This window comes from Equus quagga, chromosome 16, assembly GCF_021613505.1.
Source record: "Equus quagga isolate Etosha38 chromosome 16, UCLA_HA_Equagga_1.0, whole genome shotgun sequence".
NCBI lineage: Eukaryota > Metazoa > Chordata > Mammalia > Perissodactyla > Equidae > Equus > Equus quagga.
The window spans coordinates 59,395,420-59,415,179 of NC_060282.1; the positions used below are offsets into that span (position 1 = coordinate 59,395,420).

Sequence of the window (19,760 nt, forward strand, 5' to 3'; positions counted from 1 at the left end):
TGTATTCTTAAACCAATCATCATGGAGAAAAAAACCAATGAAAAACATGATAAATTCTTTTTCTATTATTAATAGTGATTTCTATCAATGGATTACATATATTATACATACCCGAATATGGCTAAATAAATTTTAGATATTTAAACTTGATATATATGTATATCAAGTTTAGTCACTCTAGGAGATGTGTACCTATGGTTTTCTTTTTACTTTATTGGAGGATTTACCTGATTGATTATTCCTAATATTTACTGAATGCTTACTACGTATGAGGCACTATTCTAAGTATTTTACCTTAACTCACTCAATTCCCAAAACAAATCAATGAGACAGGTACTATTACTAGCCCCATTTTTCAGATGGGGAAATTGAATTACAGGGGGTTACGTAATTTGCCTAAGGTCACTCAGCTAATAACAGGCAGAGCCGAGATTTGAACCAAAGCAGTCTGGCTTCACAGTCTGTGTTTTTAATCATTCTGTTCTAGCTACCTCTACCTTGCTTTTCAACAGAAAAATATTAAAATCTTATTATGATAGGACAAAAGAAAACATTCCTATGAAATCTTTTAGCTCTGCACTAGAGGAACTCATGATTGAATACGATACGTAAATATTCATCATATGGCAAAAACTGGTTTGTTGGAGAGCAATGAAATGTAGAAAGTAGAAGATTCAATGCATCAACCTATTCGCTTTTGTTTGAAACACTAAGAAATTTCACATAATTTAGGCAGAGAAAAGTGAAGACCCAAATTCTGTACAAAACAACCTGAAATAACTACAGACTATATTCTGAGTAATTTATACACAATTCTTACCTTTTGGGGCATACTTAAATATGTAGAATAATAGCTAAATAACAGTACCATTGCAAAGAGATAAGTTACCTTAGAAAATTAGATATACTCACTCTAGAGATTAATAAGAACTTCACTGATCAATCTGAGAAGCTCATCAAGGTTATGTTATTATGCTACTGCTGGACACAGAAGTAGCAATTTTTACAAATGAAAATCCAAAGAAAACTCTTCATGGATTAATGGAACTAGTGGCAAAGTATTTATTATTTTAAAAGGTTTACTCCCATGTTTAGAGCAATTTGAAACTGGTACCTACTACAGAGAAGATAAATTGTAAAGAAACTTTATCAACTAATAATATATAGTTATCTACACTCTGACGGACACAACACAGTCATATCAACCCAGCTAAAATTGACCTTATGCAATCAGATGAATACTTACCTGGTAATAAAGTGTTAGGATTAAAGCAGGGTATGGTTTTGGACTTCCCCTGAAAAAGAAAAAAATTTACCCCAAGTTACCGTAAAATTTAGAAATTTTAGAATAAAAGCTTTATTAGCACTAAAAATCCAAGTTGAAGTCTTGTCTGAAAGGCATCACTGGACCCCAAAGATTTGTGGGTATCTCATTCTGTCTTCTCACTGGAGCAACAGTGTCTGGATCCAACAAGATACTCCTGCTCTGTGTCTATGGCTATTTTCTTTGCTACTGCAGTTCAATTTTCCCTGTAATTCCTGGTGTGAAAGTTACAACTGTCCGTCTAGTGTCTGTTTGTCCCACGTCAGCTACTTTTCCTGCTCCTAGCGCTCCATCCCAGAGATTGGGCCTTGAGGTAAAACACCTGAACGCTGGCTCGGAATTCTTTTGAAAGGGCTTTCCTCCAGTTGCACTGACCTCAGCTCCTAACTTGCTTGGCATTACCACCAGGCTCCCAAAATTCTGTTTGGTCCCACTTGGATATGGTAACTCAGCTCTGGGATTGACTCCAAATGGTCTCCTCCAGAGAGAGAGAAAGGATGTTCGGATGAAAACATTTAATTTCAATCAACTTCTATCAAAGCTAGATTTAAATTTCAATAAAATATTTGTGCCATTATTCAACAATTCACGTTTATGATCACTATTTTAAGTAGTGCCATTTAAATTACTGTGGCTTTAGAGGAAAACAGACCCGGCATGGCAGTGGGATGTCTCTTATAAGATTTCTAACGCAGACATAATGGAGAGAGTTAATGCATAATCTCGAAGTTTCTTTCTTACTTTTAGGGACTATTTGACACACTAAAGAATCCAGCTTTCTTGTCTCCAATCTTCCTCCTGCATTTCAGAATGACTGATGTCCTATTAGCTGAAGAAATAAAGAAAAATTTCTCGACCCATTTCTATTGGACAAATGTCAGTCAAAATGTGTGCTGGACCCCTTTCTACCAGCTTCTTTGACTAGCCTGTGCTTTCGCTTGGTAGCTGGATTCATTCTGAGCCTGCTCAAGACATCTCCAATAGAGATTCTTGCCTGGTTCAAGGTGCCCTGGGCTTGTGCTAGTGTAGAGCTAATCAGACTTCCTTCCCAGATTGGTTTTAGAATTGGCCTTGGGTCTTTGGGTCCCTGTGCTGCATCTCCAGTAGCCATACAAGATCAAACTACTTCCCCACCAAGACCACTCAGATTCAACTGACTCAGTGTGAGCATAAAAGGCTTATACTGTTAAGACCTGAAACCATAAAACTCCTAGAAGAAAATATAGGCAGTACACTCTTTGACATTGGTCTTAGAAGGATCTTTTTGAATACCATTTTTACTAGGACAAGGGAAACAAAAGACAAAATAAACTAATGGGACTTCATCAGACTAAAGAGCTTCTGCAAAGCAAGGAAACTAGGATCAAAATGAAAAGACAACCCAGCAACTGGGAGAAAATATTTGCAAATCATACATCCGACAAGGGGTTAATCTCCATAATATATAAAGAATTCATACAACTGAACAACAAAAAAACAAATAACCTGATCAAAAAATGGGCAGAGGATATGAACAGACATTTTTCCATTGGACAGATGGCCAACAGGCACATGAAAAGATGTTCAACATCATTAATCATCAGGGAAACGCAAATCAAAACTACGATAAGATACCACTTTACACCCATTAGAATGGCGATAAACACCAAGACAAAAAAAAAAACAAATGTTGGAGACGCTGTGGAGAAAAGGGAGCACTCATATACTGCTGGTGGGAATGCAAACTGGTGCAGCCACTGTAGAAAACAGTATGGCGATTTCTCAAGAAATGAAAAATAGAAATACCATATGACCCAGTTATCCCACTACTGAGTATTTATCCAAAGAACTTGAAGTCAATAATTCAAAGAGATTTATGCACCGCTATGTTCATTGCAGCATTATTCACAATAGCCAAGATGGGAAAGCAACCCAAGGGCCCACTGACTGATGACTGGATAAAGAAGACATGGTAAATATATATATACACACAACGGAATACTACTCAGCTATTAAAAAAATACAAAATCATCCCATTCACAACAACATGGAGGACCTTGAGGATATGATGTTAAGCAAAATAAGCCAGACAGAGAAAGACAAACACGGTATGATTTCACTCATATGTGGAAGATAAAGAAACACACAGACAAAGAGAATAGTTTAGTGGTTACCACAAGGGAAGGGGGTTGGGAGGCGAGCATAAGGGGTAAAGGGGCACATATATATAGTAATGAGCAAATAATAACGTACAACTGAAATTTCACAATGTTATAAACTATTATGACCTCAATTTAAAAAAAAGGTGTATATTGTATATAACAGAATTTGGCTTCCCATCAATACTGGGCCAAATCACTACAAGGTCAGAGCAAGCTAAACCACCTTATCTTGAATATATTACCTTATGGCTTATGTGCACTGTCTTTTTTTGTTTTACATAAATACTGTCAAGTATGGTTGCCACAATTTTTGTTTCATTTACACAATTTTCCTATAACCAATGCGTGGAAAGGGTTAACTCAGCAGGCCTGGGTTGCTCAAATCCTGCACATTCCAAAATAAGGTCTGTCTTCAAGAATGGTCCTTGGCTGGCTCCTGGTAAATAGTCCCTGAGTCCTTGAACCACACTAGATTTATGGTGAACACTTGTGTTTGTATGCCTAAGGCCTTGTGCCATACTGTGCAAGTTCAACCAGATAAAATTTATCCTGACAATGTGACTGATAGTGAATGCCTGGTGTTGCTCAGGGTGAGGGTGGGAGGACTGGAAGCAGAGTAGCTGAGGTCAGTCACACAGGCACTGCATGCTTACATAACTGACCCCTAATAAAACCCCTGGACACCAAGGCTCAAGTGAGCTTCCCTGGTTGGCAACCCCTCGCACATGCTGTGACATGCTGCTGGGAGAATTAGGTGCATCTCCATGGGACTCTGCTTGGACGGAACACCTGGAAGCTCATGCCTGGTTTCTCCTGGACTTTGCCTCATGCATCTTTTCACTGTGCTGATTTTTGACCTGTATCCTTCTACTGTAAGAAACCACAACCACGAGAAGAATGGCTTTTCTGTGAGTCCTTTTAGTGAATCACCGAGCCTGAGGGTGGTCTTGGGGAGCTCTGATACAACCAGTAATTTTATTTTCTCTTAAGTAACGACTTACCTTATACTGAATATCCTGGAGGATTTCAGTCACAGCCTTCAGGCCTGCGTGCTCTTTTCCTATCTGAAATATGTAAAGCATGATCCATAACCACAAAATTGTTAAATGCTTAGCTTTTACTCAAAATAACTAACAGAAGCAAGGCTCAAGTCCACCTGAATGCCTTTCTTGGGGAGTAATTAAATGACCTTTTTATTAATAACCAGGTCAACATCTACTTAATGCAATGAAAGTTGTAACAGAAGCTAGTAAATAAAGGATTAGATATGCTCTTGGACATTTCCAAGAATCCATTCTAAATTCATCTTGCTGTGTACAGGTATCACCCACTGTGCTATATATATCAAATGATATAATACTGCAATGTAAACATTTCAAGGATATTTCTGAATTAAAATTACTCATCACCTGCCCAAACCCTCCTCTTTTTACCTTTGGCATTTCTAGATCACTGTTATAAAGATTTTATCAATGTTGAAAAAATTTTATTAACTCAGAAAAGTGAGCATGTAATTTCATGTTAACATCACCAAAATCAGGAAATTCCTTGATTGCCACTGGACACAATTCTATAATCACCTTTTCATTAAGTAAATCACAATAAGCTGTTCATAGCTTTCTATTTTAAAACATTATATATCATTACATATTTTTAGTGTATAAAATGCTCCAAAGAATTTGAGACTTCAAAAAAGTCTGATATTAAGTATTCTTGACTTTAAAAATTATTAACACAATCTGATTTCCACTTTTCAACCAAGTTTCGACAGTCCATGATAATGGAGGACCAGTAATAGAGAGAATTTATAACCTCAGACAAACAATCATTGTTATCATTCACTTTTTCTCTTCCAATAAATTTTCGGAGAATGACCAATAAGGAGCTAGAGTAGCTGTCAGCATGTTCACAGTTTCTGTTTCTGTTTCTCTCCAGGTGAACCAACTGTGAAACAGACTAGGAGAAAGGGCACCAAAGAGGAAGGAAGAGAGACAAGAAACTTACGTCATCTAAGTTGGTCAGTCAGTTCAAAATAATCAAGACTTTAACTATTTTCCAAGTGGCTGTAATTCCCTAGATAGGCTGTAAAAACAGAAAATGAATTCTCTAAAGTTAAAAAAAAATGCCTAAGGCAAATGTACTCATGAGTGCAAAAGCCTGGCCCTTTAGGCAGAAGCCCTCACCTGATCTTCAGGGGAAATGGACCTCTCTTGGTTTTATCGGTTTAACCATGATGCAGCATTTGAATGCCTAGGCCAACAGCTGGGGTCTGTTTTCATTTCGTGCATCTCCTGTCAGATGATAACTCTTTGAAGAGTCCACATGTGAACACAATGTGGTAGTGCAGGAGCAAGGGCATTTGCATTGGCTGCCTGAGTTCTGAGTGTGACTTTTTAGTTTTGGGCAAGTTTACTTAACTTGTATGTCCTTCAGCTTCCTCATCTATACAGTGAGGAGGATAAAAATGATACAGTTGAAGATAAGACTCAGTCAAACAAAGAACTTAGAATCGGACATGGTGTGTTGTAATTCAATTAACATCACCCATTGTAATTCTTACTCAGAATGCCATACGGCATCAAATACAGTTTTTACGTATAGTAGCACTTAATAACTATTATTGGCTCTTTCCATCTATAAAGATTCTTTACTTTGTGTGTAAAACTTTACATCTTGCAACAAACTCCAGTTATTGCTCTATCTCTTTCCTTTCCTGGTAATTAATTTCTAGCTTTATAGCATTATAATCAGAAAAGATGCTTGTTATTATTTCAATTTTTTTAAATTTATAGAGGCTTGCCTTGTTTCCCAACACATGGTCTATCCTTGAGAATGTTCCAGGCGCACGGGAGAAGAATGTGTATTCTGCTGTTTTTGGATGGAGTATTGTATATATGTCTATTAAGTCCAACTGGTTTAGCTTTTTGTTTAATTCCACTGTTTCCTTGCTGATTTTCTGTCTGAATGATCTATCCATTGATGTGAGTGGGGTGTTGAGTTCGCCTACTATTACTGTGTTATTTTTAATATCTTCTTTTAAGTTTGTTAATAGGTCTTATGAACTTTGGTGTGCCTGTGTTGGGTGCATAGATATTTATGAGCGTTATTTCTTCTTGATAGAGTGTCCCTTTGATCATTACACACTGCCCCTCTTTGTCTCTCTTTACCTGCTTATCTTGAAGTCTACTTTGTCTGATATAAGTATTGAGACACCTGCTTTCTTTTGTTTGCCATTAGCTTGGAGTATTGTCTTCCACCCCTTCACTCTGAGCCTGTATTTGTCATTGGAGCTGAGGTGTGTTTCCTAGAGGCAGCAAATTGTTGGATCTTGTTCTTTAAGCCATCTTGCCACTCTGTGTCTTTTTATTGGAGAATTCAATCCATTTATGTTTAGGATGATTATTGACATATGAGGGCTTAATGCTGTCATTATATCACCCATTTTCTGGTTTACCTGCATGCATTTCCTGTGTTTTTTGTCCTGTGTGTTTTGGTCTACCCATTGAATTATGTAGTTTTTTATGATGTGTTTCTCCATTTTTTCCTTATTTATTTTTTGTCTCTGTTCTGCTTTTTGTTTAGTGGCTACCCCGAAGCTTGAATTCAGAATCTTGTGTATAAGATAGTCATTTTCTGGGGCCAGCCCAGTGGCGGAGTGGTTAAGTTTGCACGTTCCACTTCGGCAGCCCGGGGTTCGCCAATTTGGATCCCAGGTGCAGACATGGCACTGCTTGGCAAGCCATGCTGTGGTAGGCATCCCACATAGAAAGTAGAGGAAGATGGGCATGGATGTTAGCTCAGGGCCAGTCTTCCTCAGCAAAAAGAGGAAGATTGGCAGCAGTAAGCTTAGGGCTAATCTTCCTCAAAAAAAAAAAAAAAAAAAAGGTAGTCCATTTTCTGATGGCCTCTTATTTCCTTAGTCTGAACTGATTCAATCCCTTTCCTCTTCCCCTCCTAAGTTGTTTTTCTCATATCTTATTACAACTTGTGTTGTGAGTTTGTGGTTAAAGTGACAAGACTGTCTTTGTTTTTGGTGTTTTCCTTCCCTTTAGCCTAATGCTGTAGTTGAATATTTGCTATCCTATTCTGATTCTGTCTACCTATTTATCTCCTTACTCTGTGTTTTGTGACCCCTTTTTTTCTTTTTTCAGGTACAAGGGCCTTCTTGAGGATTTCTTGGGCGGGGAGGGGGGTGGGGCGGGCATCTCATGGCTATGAAGTCCCTTAGCTTTGGTTTGTCTGGGAAAGATTTAATTTCTCCCTCAAATCTGAAGGATATTTTTGCTGGATAGAGTATTCTGGGCTGAAGATTCTTGTCTTTTAAAGTTTTGAATTGTCATTCCATTCTCTCCTAACTTGTAAGGTTTCTGCAGAGAAATCTGCTGAAAGCCTGATAGGATTTCCTTTGCAGGTTATTTTCTTCTGCCTTGCTGCCCTGATTATTCTTTCTTTGTCATTCATTTTTTCCAGTTTTACTACTATATGCCTTGCAGTAGGTCTTTTTACATTGACAAATCTAGGAGATCTGGAACCTTCTTCCACACATATTTCCCTCTCTTTCCCTAGATTTGGGAAGTTCTCTGCTGTGATTTCTTTGAACATGCTTTCTGCTCCATTCTTCTCTTCACCTTCTTGAATACCTATAATTCTTGTTGCATTTCCTCATTCAGTCAGATATTTCTCAGAGACTTTCTTCATTTCTTCTTAGTCTCAGTTCTCTCTCCTCCTCTGTCTGGAGCATCTCAACATGTCTGTCTTCAATTATGCCGATTCGCTCCTCTATGATGTCCACACGAGCATTCAGGGAATCCGTATTTTGTTTTATCTCTTCCATTGTGTCTTTCATCTCTAATATTTCTGATTGATTCTTCTTTATAGTTTCAATCTGTCTTGCGAAGTAGCTCCTGAACTCGTTGAATTGTTTCTCTACATTTTCTTTTACCTCGTTTTTTGATGATAGCTGTTTTGAATTCGCTGTCATTTAGCTTACATATTTCTGTGTCCTCAGGACTGAGTTCTGGGTGCTTGTCGTTTTCTCTCTGGTCAGGAGATTTGATGTAGTGTCTGATGTTGGAAGGTCGGCTTTTTCTCATTCTGATATTATTCAGTTGCAGGTACAGCCTATTGCCACTGGGTGGGGGTCGAGAGCCACATATTCTGAGCCCTCCACCTTTAGCCGAGATGGTGCAGGGCAAGTAGGGGGAGGGGCGCTTTCTCCCATGTGCAGTGCAGGATTTATCGATCAGCTCTCACTATCTAGTCTCCTGGGGTCTTGGCTTGATGAGGTCACCCCACATGAAAACTTTCGCCCCATTAGAGGGCTTCCCTCTAGGCTACAAGAGCCGGTGGGAGTCCTGGGTGATCCTGCGGACACACAACCCCTCCCCCACTCCTTCTCTCATGGATCCTCCCGCAGCAGCGATCCACAGTCTTCACAGGAGGAAGTAAAGTTCTCTCGTACCCCATTCCAGCTCCTCCGAGGGGGGAATCCAGCCTCTCCGCCCTCTGTGGTGTGGCTGCATGTCTCTTCGAGGTTTTTGTGTTGTTAGGATGTCTTCTGTTGGAGAATGGTTGCCCCTTTTTGTTGTATGTTGGAGAGGAGAGAGTCCCGGGCAAGTTCACTCTGCCATGATGCTGACGTCAGCCCTCATTCCTTTCCTTCTTTGCCAAACTTCTACATGAAGAGGTTGCAACAACCAAAAAGCAAGTATAGATGATACTCTGCACATCCCAGCCCCTAAAATCCTCTAGCAATCCAGGTGGTAACACAACCTGGTGCCAAGAGTCCACTAGGAATCATCAGACCAATTAAGTTCTTATCTCTCACATTTGCCACTTTTTCACCATCACCCAAAATGCAAACCTTCTGGGTAGTTTCCTCTCCTGGAACCTCAGCCCTGCACGGCCCTGTATTTTTCCATTTCTAACTCTAATCTCCTCTCATTTTCCACTGTGCCCTCCAGAACATGGGGATGACTCCCCATCTTTGACAAGCTCTCCCATCACCTCCTGGTCTGTGTGAACTCCCTCAGGTTTGCCCAGGGCCACATCTCTCCCAGGCCTTTCAAGTGGACACTGTGCATCCTCCCTCAGAGACAAGACTGAAAGCTGTTGTCAGAGCCCTGCTGTTCCCTTCAGTTGGGTACTCTGACCCACATGCATTAGGCCTACTCTGATACTATCATGCTCTACTTGTTGCAAAGTTAAACTGTTGCAAAGTTTTAAAAAAAATAACCCATTGGTCATTCCCTCGTAGTCATCATCTCCTGCTGTCACTCTGGAGGATTTCAACATCCCTATGGGTGACCTGTCCCCTGCCTGGCCTGTTTACCCTTCAGTCTATGGCTTTCAGCCCCATTCCATCTCAGCAAACCAATCCTGAGAACAGACTCTAGATTTGTGTTCCCAGCTCCAAAAGACCATTCCCTCTGACCATAACTTCTCATCCATCCTGGTCTGCCTCTCTTTTCTCTCTTCCCATTCACTGACCACAAGGGGCCAAGGCTCTTAAGAGTCTCTTGGCTTTGTCTCTTTCCCTTCCTGCCTATACTGAATGGCATCTCTTCAACCACTCTCAATTCTCTAAGCCTTTTGTCCTCCTAAATCATCTGTTCTTCAATGGGTCAATGCAACAATTTTCTAGAATTCTCTACTCCTCTACCTGGATAGAGAACAATCCACAATACATTGTCCTGTACCATCTGGGATGTCCAATCTGAAGTGAGTCTCCCACAGTGACTGTAAAGTCTATTATCACTCCCCCCAGGCTATTTCACAACCCAATCCCACACCCATGTTTCCCTTGCTCTATAAATAATTTTGCTTCGTGTGTCTCAGAGATAATAAAGGTCATCAAGCATGAAGTCCCCCCATTTCCTGTCTTTCTTCACCTACTAATTTGCCCCATTTGTACCCACCCTTTCCTCCCAGCCCTCTATTTCGGAGAAAGGGTGTGTCCCCTCCTATCCGAGGTTAGTCCAACCACAAAACCTCTCCATCCTCTGCCCTCCTGGCTCCTCTAGGACTTTCCTACATCAATTATCCCCTTTCTTTCCGATATTTTTAAACTCTACCTCTGCACTAGTTCTTTTTGCTCAGAATAAAAACATAGGCAGATCTCAGATCTCAAAATAAAACAAACAGACCCTTGCTGCACATCACCACTAGCCATTACCCTGTCTCCCTTTCCTCCAGTTTCTTGAAGGGAAGTCTACCCTCACTGCCTTCCGCTTCCTCTGCTCCATTCTCCCTCTCCTCTTGCCTAAGTGCAAGACCCCCAGGGAGACTTCCTCTCCTCTCTGCTTCAGCTGGTACTCCTGATCAGTCCTACTTTCCTTCGTGAACTTTTGCTCTTATACTTTCTGCAATTCTATTCTCTCCTGAGGAAGGCATTTTCACACAGATATCCTGAATTTTTCCCCACAGCAAATTTATGGAAAGTTAAAACAAGTATGCATGCTTTCAAGCTTCCCTTGCCTACAATAACGAGTTGGTTTCAGGAAATACTGATGCTCATTCCAAGAGTCTTGGCTTCCAATCCAGTGCTCTCTCAGTCCACGTCACCTTTTATATGCTAATAATCAGTAAGTGAAAATGTTGTTACCACATTTAATTCCACTCACAAGTATTTATTGAGTACCAACTCCAAAGATGAAACTAACATGTCCTCTTCCTTTCTATATATGACTACTCAGTTATTTGTATGCTTATTTTATTTTATTGTATTATTATTTTTATTATTTTTTTATTTTTTTGAGGAAGATTAGCCCTTAGCTAACATCTGCCACCAATCCTCCTCTTTTTGCTGAGAAAGACTGGCCCCGACCTAACATCCATGCCCATCTTCCTCTACTTTATATGTGGGACACCTGCCACAGCATGGCTTGCCAAGCAGTGCTAGGTCCGCACCCGGGATCTGAACTGGTAAACTCCAGGCTGCCAAAGCAGAATATGCAAACTTAACCACTGTGCCACCAGGCTGGCCCCAGGAGACATTTTCTAAATCATTTCTCCAAAGACCTTGAATGCCTCTCTTAAGAAAATTTCTAATGAGTAAATGAATGATGTTCTACCAATGAATATTGCTGCTCTCTCATGACCCACAAAGATCCAGTTTTCTATTTCGAAATTATCAGTGTTCTCTGTATATGTGTTTAATGTCACCTGTAAGTAATAAAACTGAGAGAGAACAAAAAACATTCTGTAAAATGAATGTGAAATAAGCACCTCTAAAAAATACAACAATTAGAGCTGGAGACCATTTACCTGAACAAACAAAGCAATGATGGCGATCCCATGGGGCTTCCCAACAGCCTCATCAATACTGCTGAACAGGGTGGAGTTCCAGTGGATCAGATGGAGCTGGGTAAGCAATAGACAGGTCACCTCATTACTTAATATACTTCTGTTTCGAAAAACAACAACATATCAACTTCTCCTTAACTGTATCTATACTTTATCATATGCAACAAGAGTATCAGAAAGACACAAATAGATAACTGCTTTAATACCAGTTTTCTGTAGGAATGCCTTCCTTCTTTTTTTATTGGGATCAGATTGGTTTACAACATTATGTAAATTTCAGGTGTACATCATTATATTTAAACTTGTGCATAGACTACATCGTGTTCACCACCAAAAGTCTAGTTACCATCCATCACCATACACATGTGTCCCTTTACCCTTTTCACCCTTCCTCCACCTGCTTCTCCTCTGGTAACCACCAATCTGTTCTCTGTATGTCTGTGTTTGTTTATTTATCTTTCACATATGAGTGAAGTCAAATTGTAGTTGTCTTTCTCTGTATGACTTATTTCACTTAGAATAATATCCTCAAGGTCTATCTGTGTTGTCCTAAATAACAAGATTTCATCTTTTTTTTAGGCTGCGTAGTATTCCATTGCATACACATATATATATATATATATATATGTATGTATGTATACCACATCTTCTTTAGCCACTCATCCATTGATGGGCACTTAGGCTGTTTCCAAGTCTTGGCTATTGTGAATAATGCTGCAATGATCCTAGGGGTACATATATATTTTTGAATGTGTTTTCATGTTCTTTGGAGAAATACCCAGAAGTGGAATAGCTGAATTGTATGGCAGTTCTATTTTTAATTTTTTGAGGAATTTCCATACTGTTTTCCATATTGGCTGAACCAATTTACATTCCCACCAGCAGTGTATGAGGGTTCCCTATTCTCTACATTCTCTCCAACACTTGTTATTTCTTGTCTTCTTAATAATAGCCATTCTGACAGGCATGAAGTAATATCTCATTGGGGTTTTAATTTGCATTTCCCTAATCATTAGCAATTTTGAACATCTTTTCACGTGCCCATAAGGCCTTCCTTCTTATTTCTGAACAGAAGCAATGCTTAGAGGATCGCTGCCTCTCACATTCTGCTTTAGTCCTACAGGAGCACATTTAAGGAGACTTGCAGATTTCATATTGATTTAGTTGTCTTTCCTTAAATGTCATCCCCTCTGGATCGCAGTGGAACAAAACTCCGGACCTGGGCACAAACACTAGAACTCATTCAAAGAATTAGTTCCTGCATAATCAAGTACCAGTATTTCCACTAAGAATAGTACAAAGCCAGTCTCAAATTCTGGTCAATTATTTCAACTCTCTAAGAACATCCAGAGATCGCACCCTATACAAAATGCTGCATCTTTTTAAAGCCATGGTAAATTAATGAATGCTGACGTGGCTCTAAAAGAAGGCCATTTTCTGCACTAGAGATAAAATTTTATCTGTGAAGGAATCATAACCAATGCTCTAGAGGACTCCTCATTCCTAGCCTCATAAAGCTTTGTAGCTTTCAAGTTTGTCTAGAATATGCACTTGCTCCTACGGCACTGATAAAACACTAGCAAGAGGCCAAATGCAATCCCTTGGTTAAAATCAAATGGCCACTGAGGTTCTTAGCGTAAAAGTGGCTACGTAAACCTTCTCCCTGGCATACTATCTTCATCACTATAGCTTTTAATCAAGTTATAATTACTCAAAACACTGCCTCAGTTAAAACTTAGTTCTAACCCAAAAAGATACAGCTAAAATTCAATCCCCATGTCATTTTAGCATCCACATTAAAATATTAAGGAAAATTATCACGAGGATGGCCACAAATTTGATTCTTCAACTGCTGAATTTGTGCAACTAGAATTCAAGATTATAAGGCTGACCACTAGAGGGAGTAAGGAAGTCCTCTGTCTAGAAGACAAAGGCTAAGTCAGGATAGGCCAGGCTATGAAACACCCACCCAGACTGTGACCGCCCAGCAAACGCAACAGTCAAGGCACTGCCTTTAGGAAAACAATGTTCTACAATCTTTCAATTACTAACGAAGGACAGACCAATTTTAATCTTTCCTTTTCTGGCTGCAACAATAGCATAGGTATCCCAGTGGTACACACAAGGGTACAGTGATACAGATAAGTGTACAGTGGTACAGATAAGAACTGATTGCTTCGATTAAGTCAACAAATAAGGCCCAAGGTTGAAATCTATTTTTATCCAACAGATTACAAAGTTCAAATCAACATTTTTCTTACTTCTCCTAGCAAAATTATGGGGTATTTTTTCTGAAACAAAACAAACTGAAAAAGCTTGGTTGGTTTGGTGTTTTTTTGACACTCCTCATAATTCAGCATCATCACACACACCTACTCCTCAAACACAGCTTCACATTTTTTTGCATTTACAAAACTGAGGGTTCCCCCTCCCTGAGTGTGTGCTGCACATGGTGACCTCGTTTCAAGGAGGACAGGATGGAAAAGTAACTGCACAGCGGGGAAACCTGACGAACACCACCTGAGCCAGGTGCTCAAGGTCAGCAGCAACAGTCACAGACGTGTTTACAGTCCGGACCCTTGACATGGTGTGAGGAAAATGACATTCCACCTCTGCGGTCTTCTTCCCAATAATCCACAACTCCAGTCTAATCCTGAGAAAAACAGCAGACGGATCTCAATAGAGGGACATTCTACAAAATGCCTGACCAGTTGTCCTCAAAACTGTCAAGGGCGGGGCAGCCCGGTGGCATGGTGGTTAAGTTCACACACTCTGCTTCAGTGGCCTGGGGTCCGCCGGTTCAGATCCCAGATGTGGATCTACACAGCGTTCATCAAGTCATGCTGTGGCAGTGTCCCACATACAAAAAATAGAGGAAGATTGGCAAGTGTTAGCTCAGTGACAATCTTCCTCAAGCAAAATGAGGAAGACTGGCAACAGATGTTAGCTCTGGGCCAATCTTCCTCACCAAGAAAAAAAAAAGAAAGAAAACACCTGTCAAGGTCATCAAAAACAAAGAAAGCCTGAGAAAACGTCACAGCAAAGAGAAGCCTAGAGAAACACAAGAGCTGATGTAAAGTGGTATCACAGGTACAAGAGCTCTTGGAACAGAAAAAGGGCATCAGGTCAAAACCAAAGAAATTGAACAAAATAAAGAATTCATGTATCAATACTGGTCCACTAATTATAACAAATGCACCATACTAATGTAAGATGTTAACCACAGGGAAAATTGGTTGTGGGTTATATGGGAACTTTCTGTACTATTCTCATAATTTTCCTGTAAATCTAAAACAGCTCTAAAAAATACACACTATTTAAAAAAGAAAGAAAGAAAAGAAAAGAAAAATTAAGGAAAATGCTGGCACTTCCACAAACCCACACTAAGAAGGATAAAAGAAGATAACCATGACTTTTGTGTGACTCGCACAAAAACACAAAATGAAAATAGCAAAAGAAGTTCCACCACCTGGTGCGCATTCTACCATCTGGGTCTTAATCACTTGAGACGGCGGCTCAGGGGCAGAAAGAGTCTTCTCTCACAGTCAACAAGGGACCCAAGCTTCAAAGCAAAGCTCTACCCTGGTACTTACAGAGAAATCCTCTTCTCCTGGAAGCGCTTTCTCTCATTTTAAGACCAAACAAAACATCATTAGAGATCCCCTTTCCACATCACTAAAGGATGGTTAATGCAAGTACCAGGCAAATTTCCAATACAATCCGGAAATCAGTTGTAACTTCGTAGAAGTAGCTTAGATGCACAACCCACAAACATAACACACTTGACACTTCTATTGCCTCTCGGCTTGAGCTCACTCTGTGCTCCCGAGCCCTCCCTGGCTCCACCTGTACTAGTTTGCTAAAGCTGCCATAACAAAGTGCCACAGACTGAGTGGCTTAAATCATAGAAATTTACTTCCTCACCGTTCTGGGGGCTTGAAGTCTGAGATCAAGGTGTCGGCAGGGTTGGTTTCTCCTGCAGCCTCTTTCCTTGGCTTGTACACGGCCACCTTCTCCCTGTGTCCTCACATCGTCTTTCCTCTGTGCATGTCTGTGTCCAAATTCGTTCCTCTTATAAGGGACCAGTCATGCTGGATTAGGACCTGCCCCAATGACCTCATTTTCACCTAATTACTTCTGCAAAGATCCTGTCTCCAAATATGGTCACATTCTGATGTCCTGGGGGGTTAAGACTTCAACATATGAATTGGCCGGGGTAGGGCGGTGGCAAACACAATTCTGCCCCTAACACCATCTATCTCACCCTTTTCCTTTCTTTCCTCCTGAATGAAGTTTTTTTTTCAGATCTCAAAAGCTAGAGCTATTCACATCGACTTCTGTTTCCCCCGTAGCCTTTTTTATTCCTATCATCTTATATTTTGCCTTCTATTAGTGTTGGCTCAGTTCCCTAAAGCAAAGCCATAGAGACAGGAAAATTATCAGTGCATCTGAAGAACCAAGAGAACCTCTGCGCACAGCTCGAGGCTATATATGTCTGACAGGGCAGGAGAGATGACTCTGGAGAGTCAGTCAGGTTCCAAGTGCACAGCTTTAAATTTTTCCATAACTGTATTTTGGGAAACATTAAAGCAATATGTTATTGCAGTGAATATTATTATTACTTATACTGCTTTAAATCAATCAAACTCCCCTATCAACATCTTTCCTTCAAAGGTCCTTTTGGCAGTATGGGGATGGACTGGATGCGTCAGACATGGGAAGACATGGGAAGATAAGCTAGGAGCCTACCACAAAAGTTCCAGCTGAAAAGTTATGACAGGGCTGTGAGATGGCTCATTTTATGTGTCACCATGGCTGGGCTATGGTGCCCAGTTTTCCGGTCAAACACCCATCTAGATGTTGCTGTGAATGTATTTTTTAGATGTGCTTCGAGTAAAGCAGATACCCTCCACAATGTGGGTGGGCCTCATCCAACTAGTTGAAGGCCTTACAAGCATAAGCTGAGGCCCCTGAAGGAGAAGCAATTCTACTTCCAAATTATAACATAAAAATTCTACCTGAGTTTCCAGCCTTTGGCCTACTCTATGGATTTCAGACTTGCCAGTTCTTACAATAAATCTTAATTCTTCTTTCTCTCTCAATCTCTCTCTCAACAGATAGTGGGAGCAATATTCTCTCTCTCTCTCTCTCTCTCTCTCTCTATATATATATATACATACATACAAAAAAAACAAAAACAAAGTGTGGAAAGGAAAGGAGGTTCAAATCCAAACAAGACTAGTAGCAATACGAATAATGACAAAGGGCTCTAACAACTAAAGTGACAATATTTGGAATTTATTCTCCTAAGACTAAACACACTTCCTTTGGCCGGGGGGGGTGGGGGATTGGGGGTGGGAGAAAGAGAAAGCAATCCAGTGATGATCAGAAAGAACATATTAGAACTTCAACTCACATTTATTTTTATCCAATGCCTCTTTTTTATTTCAATTTTCCTATGCTTTCATAAAATAAATTTTATATAGATAGATAGATATAAAATATATATTAGTGCATGAATGTAATTTATTAATACATATGCACAAATTAAGGATCTGTGTGCCAGAATTGTCTGGGACAAGTGGGTTTGAATGGAAAGGCACATGATACTAAAGACATGGTTTAGAAAATGACGAAGCAGCCCATCAAGTCCAAGGGAGGCTTAGCAGAGGTCCACACAGACAGTTACTATCACTCAAGGGGACTCGGAAGATGGACTTCAAAGCCTGACGGTACAGATGGGCTGTGGGGGGTGACTGGTCCTCAGTGGAGTACAGAACGGAGAGGTGGGAACAGCGTGCACTTTCGCAACTCTGTTGATAAACCCTTAGATGCAACATGCTCTCGTAAAAGATCTCTGAGCTGGGATCACAAGTCTTAGATTCTTGTTTCAGTTCTTCCACTCTCTAGCTCTGTGAACTTCATAAGTCACTAACTTCTTTGAGCATCAGCCTCTCTGTAACACAAGGAGAGCTATTTCTTAAAAGCTTGGCTTCTTTGCACCTTTCTCTGTCCTCACCTGGCACTCTCTTTATTCCTATTTTCCTGCCACATTTTGCTGTCATTAGCATTAGTTATATGTAGCCAGCAAAGGCATGGAAGCAGGATGAATTTTGAGAATGGAGAGCAGCTTACCAATTCATAGCAAAGCCCCAGTGTCTAAGTGCCCTTACCATTTCTAAGGAGTATAAGGATGACCTAGTAAGATTACTACATCTGCTGCCTTGACTCAGACCGTCTCACTCTTCCTCACCTCCCTCCTTCCAGGTCCACTGGACTAAAGGTGACCACAGGCAGCACTCAGCGCCCTGAGGTCTTCTGGCGCCCAGTGCCTGGAAACACACAGTACAGCAGGTGGCAGAGGGGCTGCCTCTCGCAGTTGGAACCCAAACACCTACTGTGGCCGACAACAACAGTAGTTGGAAAACAAGGAGACGAGAACTCTACTGACACAACGGGCAGTTCTCTGCTCTGCCTTCAGTGACTCTCCCTCAAAAGGCAAAAGGTTTGGGCTTCCTCCCAACCTGGGTATGTCAGAGTACAAGAAAGTGGTTTTCTATAACAATTAAAGTGGAGTGTTTCTTCCCTTCTTCCTGTTCTCGCCCCTAACCTCAGCACTCCCCAACCACCAAGGCCTCAATATATGTGGCCTCGTGTGTATCAGCATATGTATTACAAAGAAATAAAAAAGCAAAGATCCATTCTTACTCTATCAGCATCATGACCATCATTCCTTCCTATTAAAAAATCTGACGGTAGGGTGACAACTGTAAAGCATCCTTTCACAGTTTGAGAGAAAATCTTTGACTGAGCTTCTGCTATAGGCTCACAAATTCAAATTTCCTGCAATTGACTGTGCCGCTTTGCCATTAGTACCTGTGAAATGTTAATCTTAATGTACTTAACTCACAGTAATAGATAAATTTGTCCGAAGTTATGAAACTGTGACAAGCCGTAGCCTTATAATCATTTATTTGTCACCAAGAAAAATAAGTTTGAAGATTTCATGGCAGCCTAACAGAAAGCTATCTTCAAGATAAATGAGGTTTACTATTAACATAAATAACATGACAGCATTAAAGTACAAAAGAATGAATCATGAGGAATGGAAAAAGCAGTAAAAACTGAAAAGGCAATTATGACTCACAAATTTCTTCCCCCAGCCCTGTGCACTCACACAAGTTCTGTGAAGTCTCTCTTATCTTCAGATGCCTAATGGACATTTCCTTTCAAATGGCTTCATGTCACCTCAAGCTGAATGCTTCCAGAACTGACATCAGTTCCCTTCACAGACACCCTATCACTGTCTCTCAGTGGAGCCCCGAACGTCCCAGGCTTGAGACCTCGGACCTACCCCCCTTTATCTCCAACTCACCAAGGCCTCTCCTGGCCCCCAATTGTTTGCACAAAGCCCAACTAATCTCTCTTTCATGCAGCTTTCACCACATTTTCTCTGTCCAAAAATGTCTATTTCGTTTATTTCCTACCCATAGCAGGCTTAAATTTCTCTAACCCTATCCTTCCCATCTTATCCCCAAAATACTCAAATAAAGTGTGGCTCCTGACCCCGGAAAACACCCTCCCCATATGTTCCACTCACTTGGAATGCTGTTCCCCATCCTGTCCTGCCATTTATCCAAATTCTACCTATCCTCCTAGGCCTTGACAGGCATTTGATGGACAGATGGACAGACTGGATATGGAGACAGAGATAAAACTTGAACCAACAGACATGAAGGAAATGGGATAGCTGGGGTTTCCATCCGAAATGACTTAGAAAAGTAGAATGAGTGCAGTTGTAGATAAGAGTTGAAAGTGACATCGGAACAGTCACACTGGTCTCCCATAAGTAAGAGATGCAGCACTAGAACTGCCTGAAGAAGAAGGAGCTAGAGGTGCAGATTGCAGACGTCCCGAGATATCTAGAGAAATGGCCTTATAGAGTCAGTCAGTTCAACTCGGGGATCCAGTCACAGGAGACCGACAGAAGG

At 40.6% G+C, this 19,760-nt stretch overlaps 1 protein-coding gene across 1 annotated transcript in view; it reads right to left on the reverse strand.

Annotated features, from left to right (window-relative positions):
* The window catches only part of CA8 (carbonic anhydrase 8), a 95,252-nt gene that overhangs the window by 33,032 nt on the left and 42,460 nt on the right, over nucleotides 1-19,760 (reverse strand). Inside the window, exons 4-6 of the mRNA XM_046642689.1 lie at nucleotides 11,731-11,826; nucleotides 4,467-4,529; nucleotides 1,247-1,295 (exon numbers count right to left, since the gene is read on the reverse strand). Coding sequence (XP_046498645.1) covers nucleotides 1,247-1,295; nucleotides 4,467-4,529; nucleotides 11,731-11,826 — 208 coding nt within the window. The remainder of the gene's footprint in view (nucleotides 1-1,246; nucleotides 1,296-4,466; nucleotides 4,530-11,730; nucleotides 11,827-19,760) is intronic.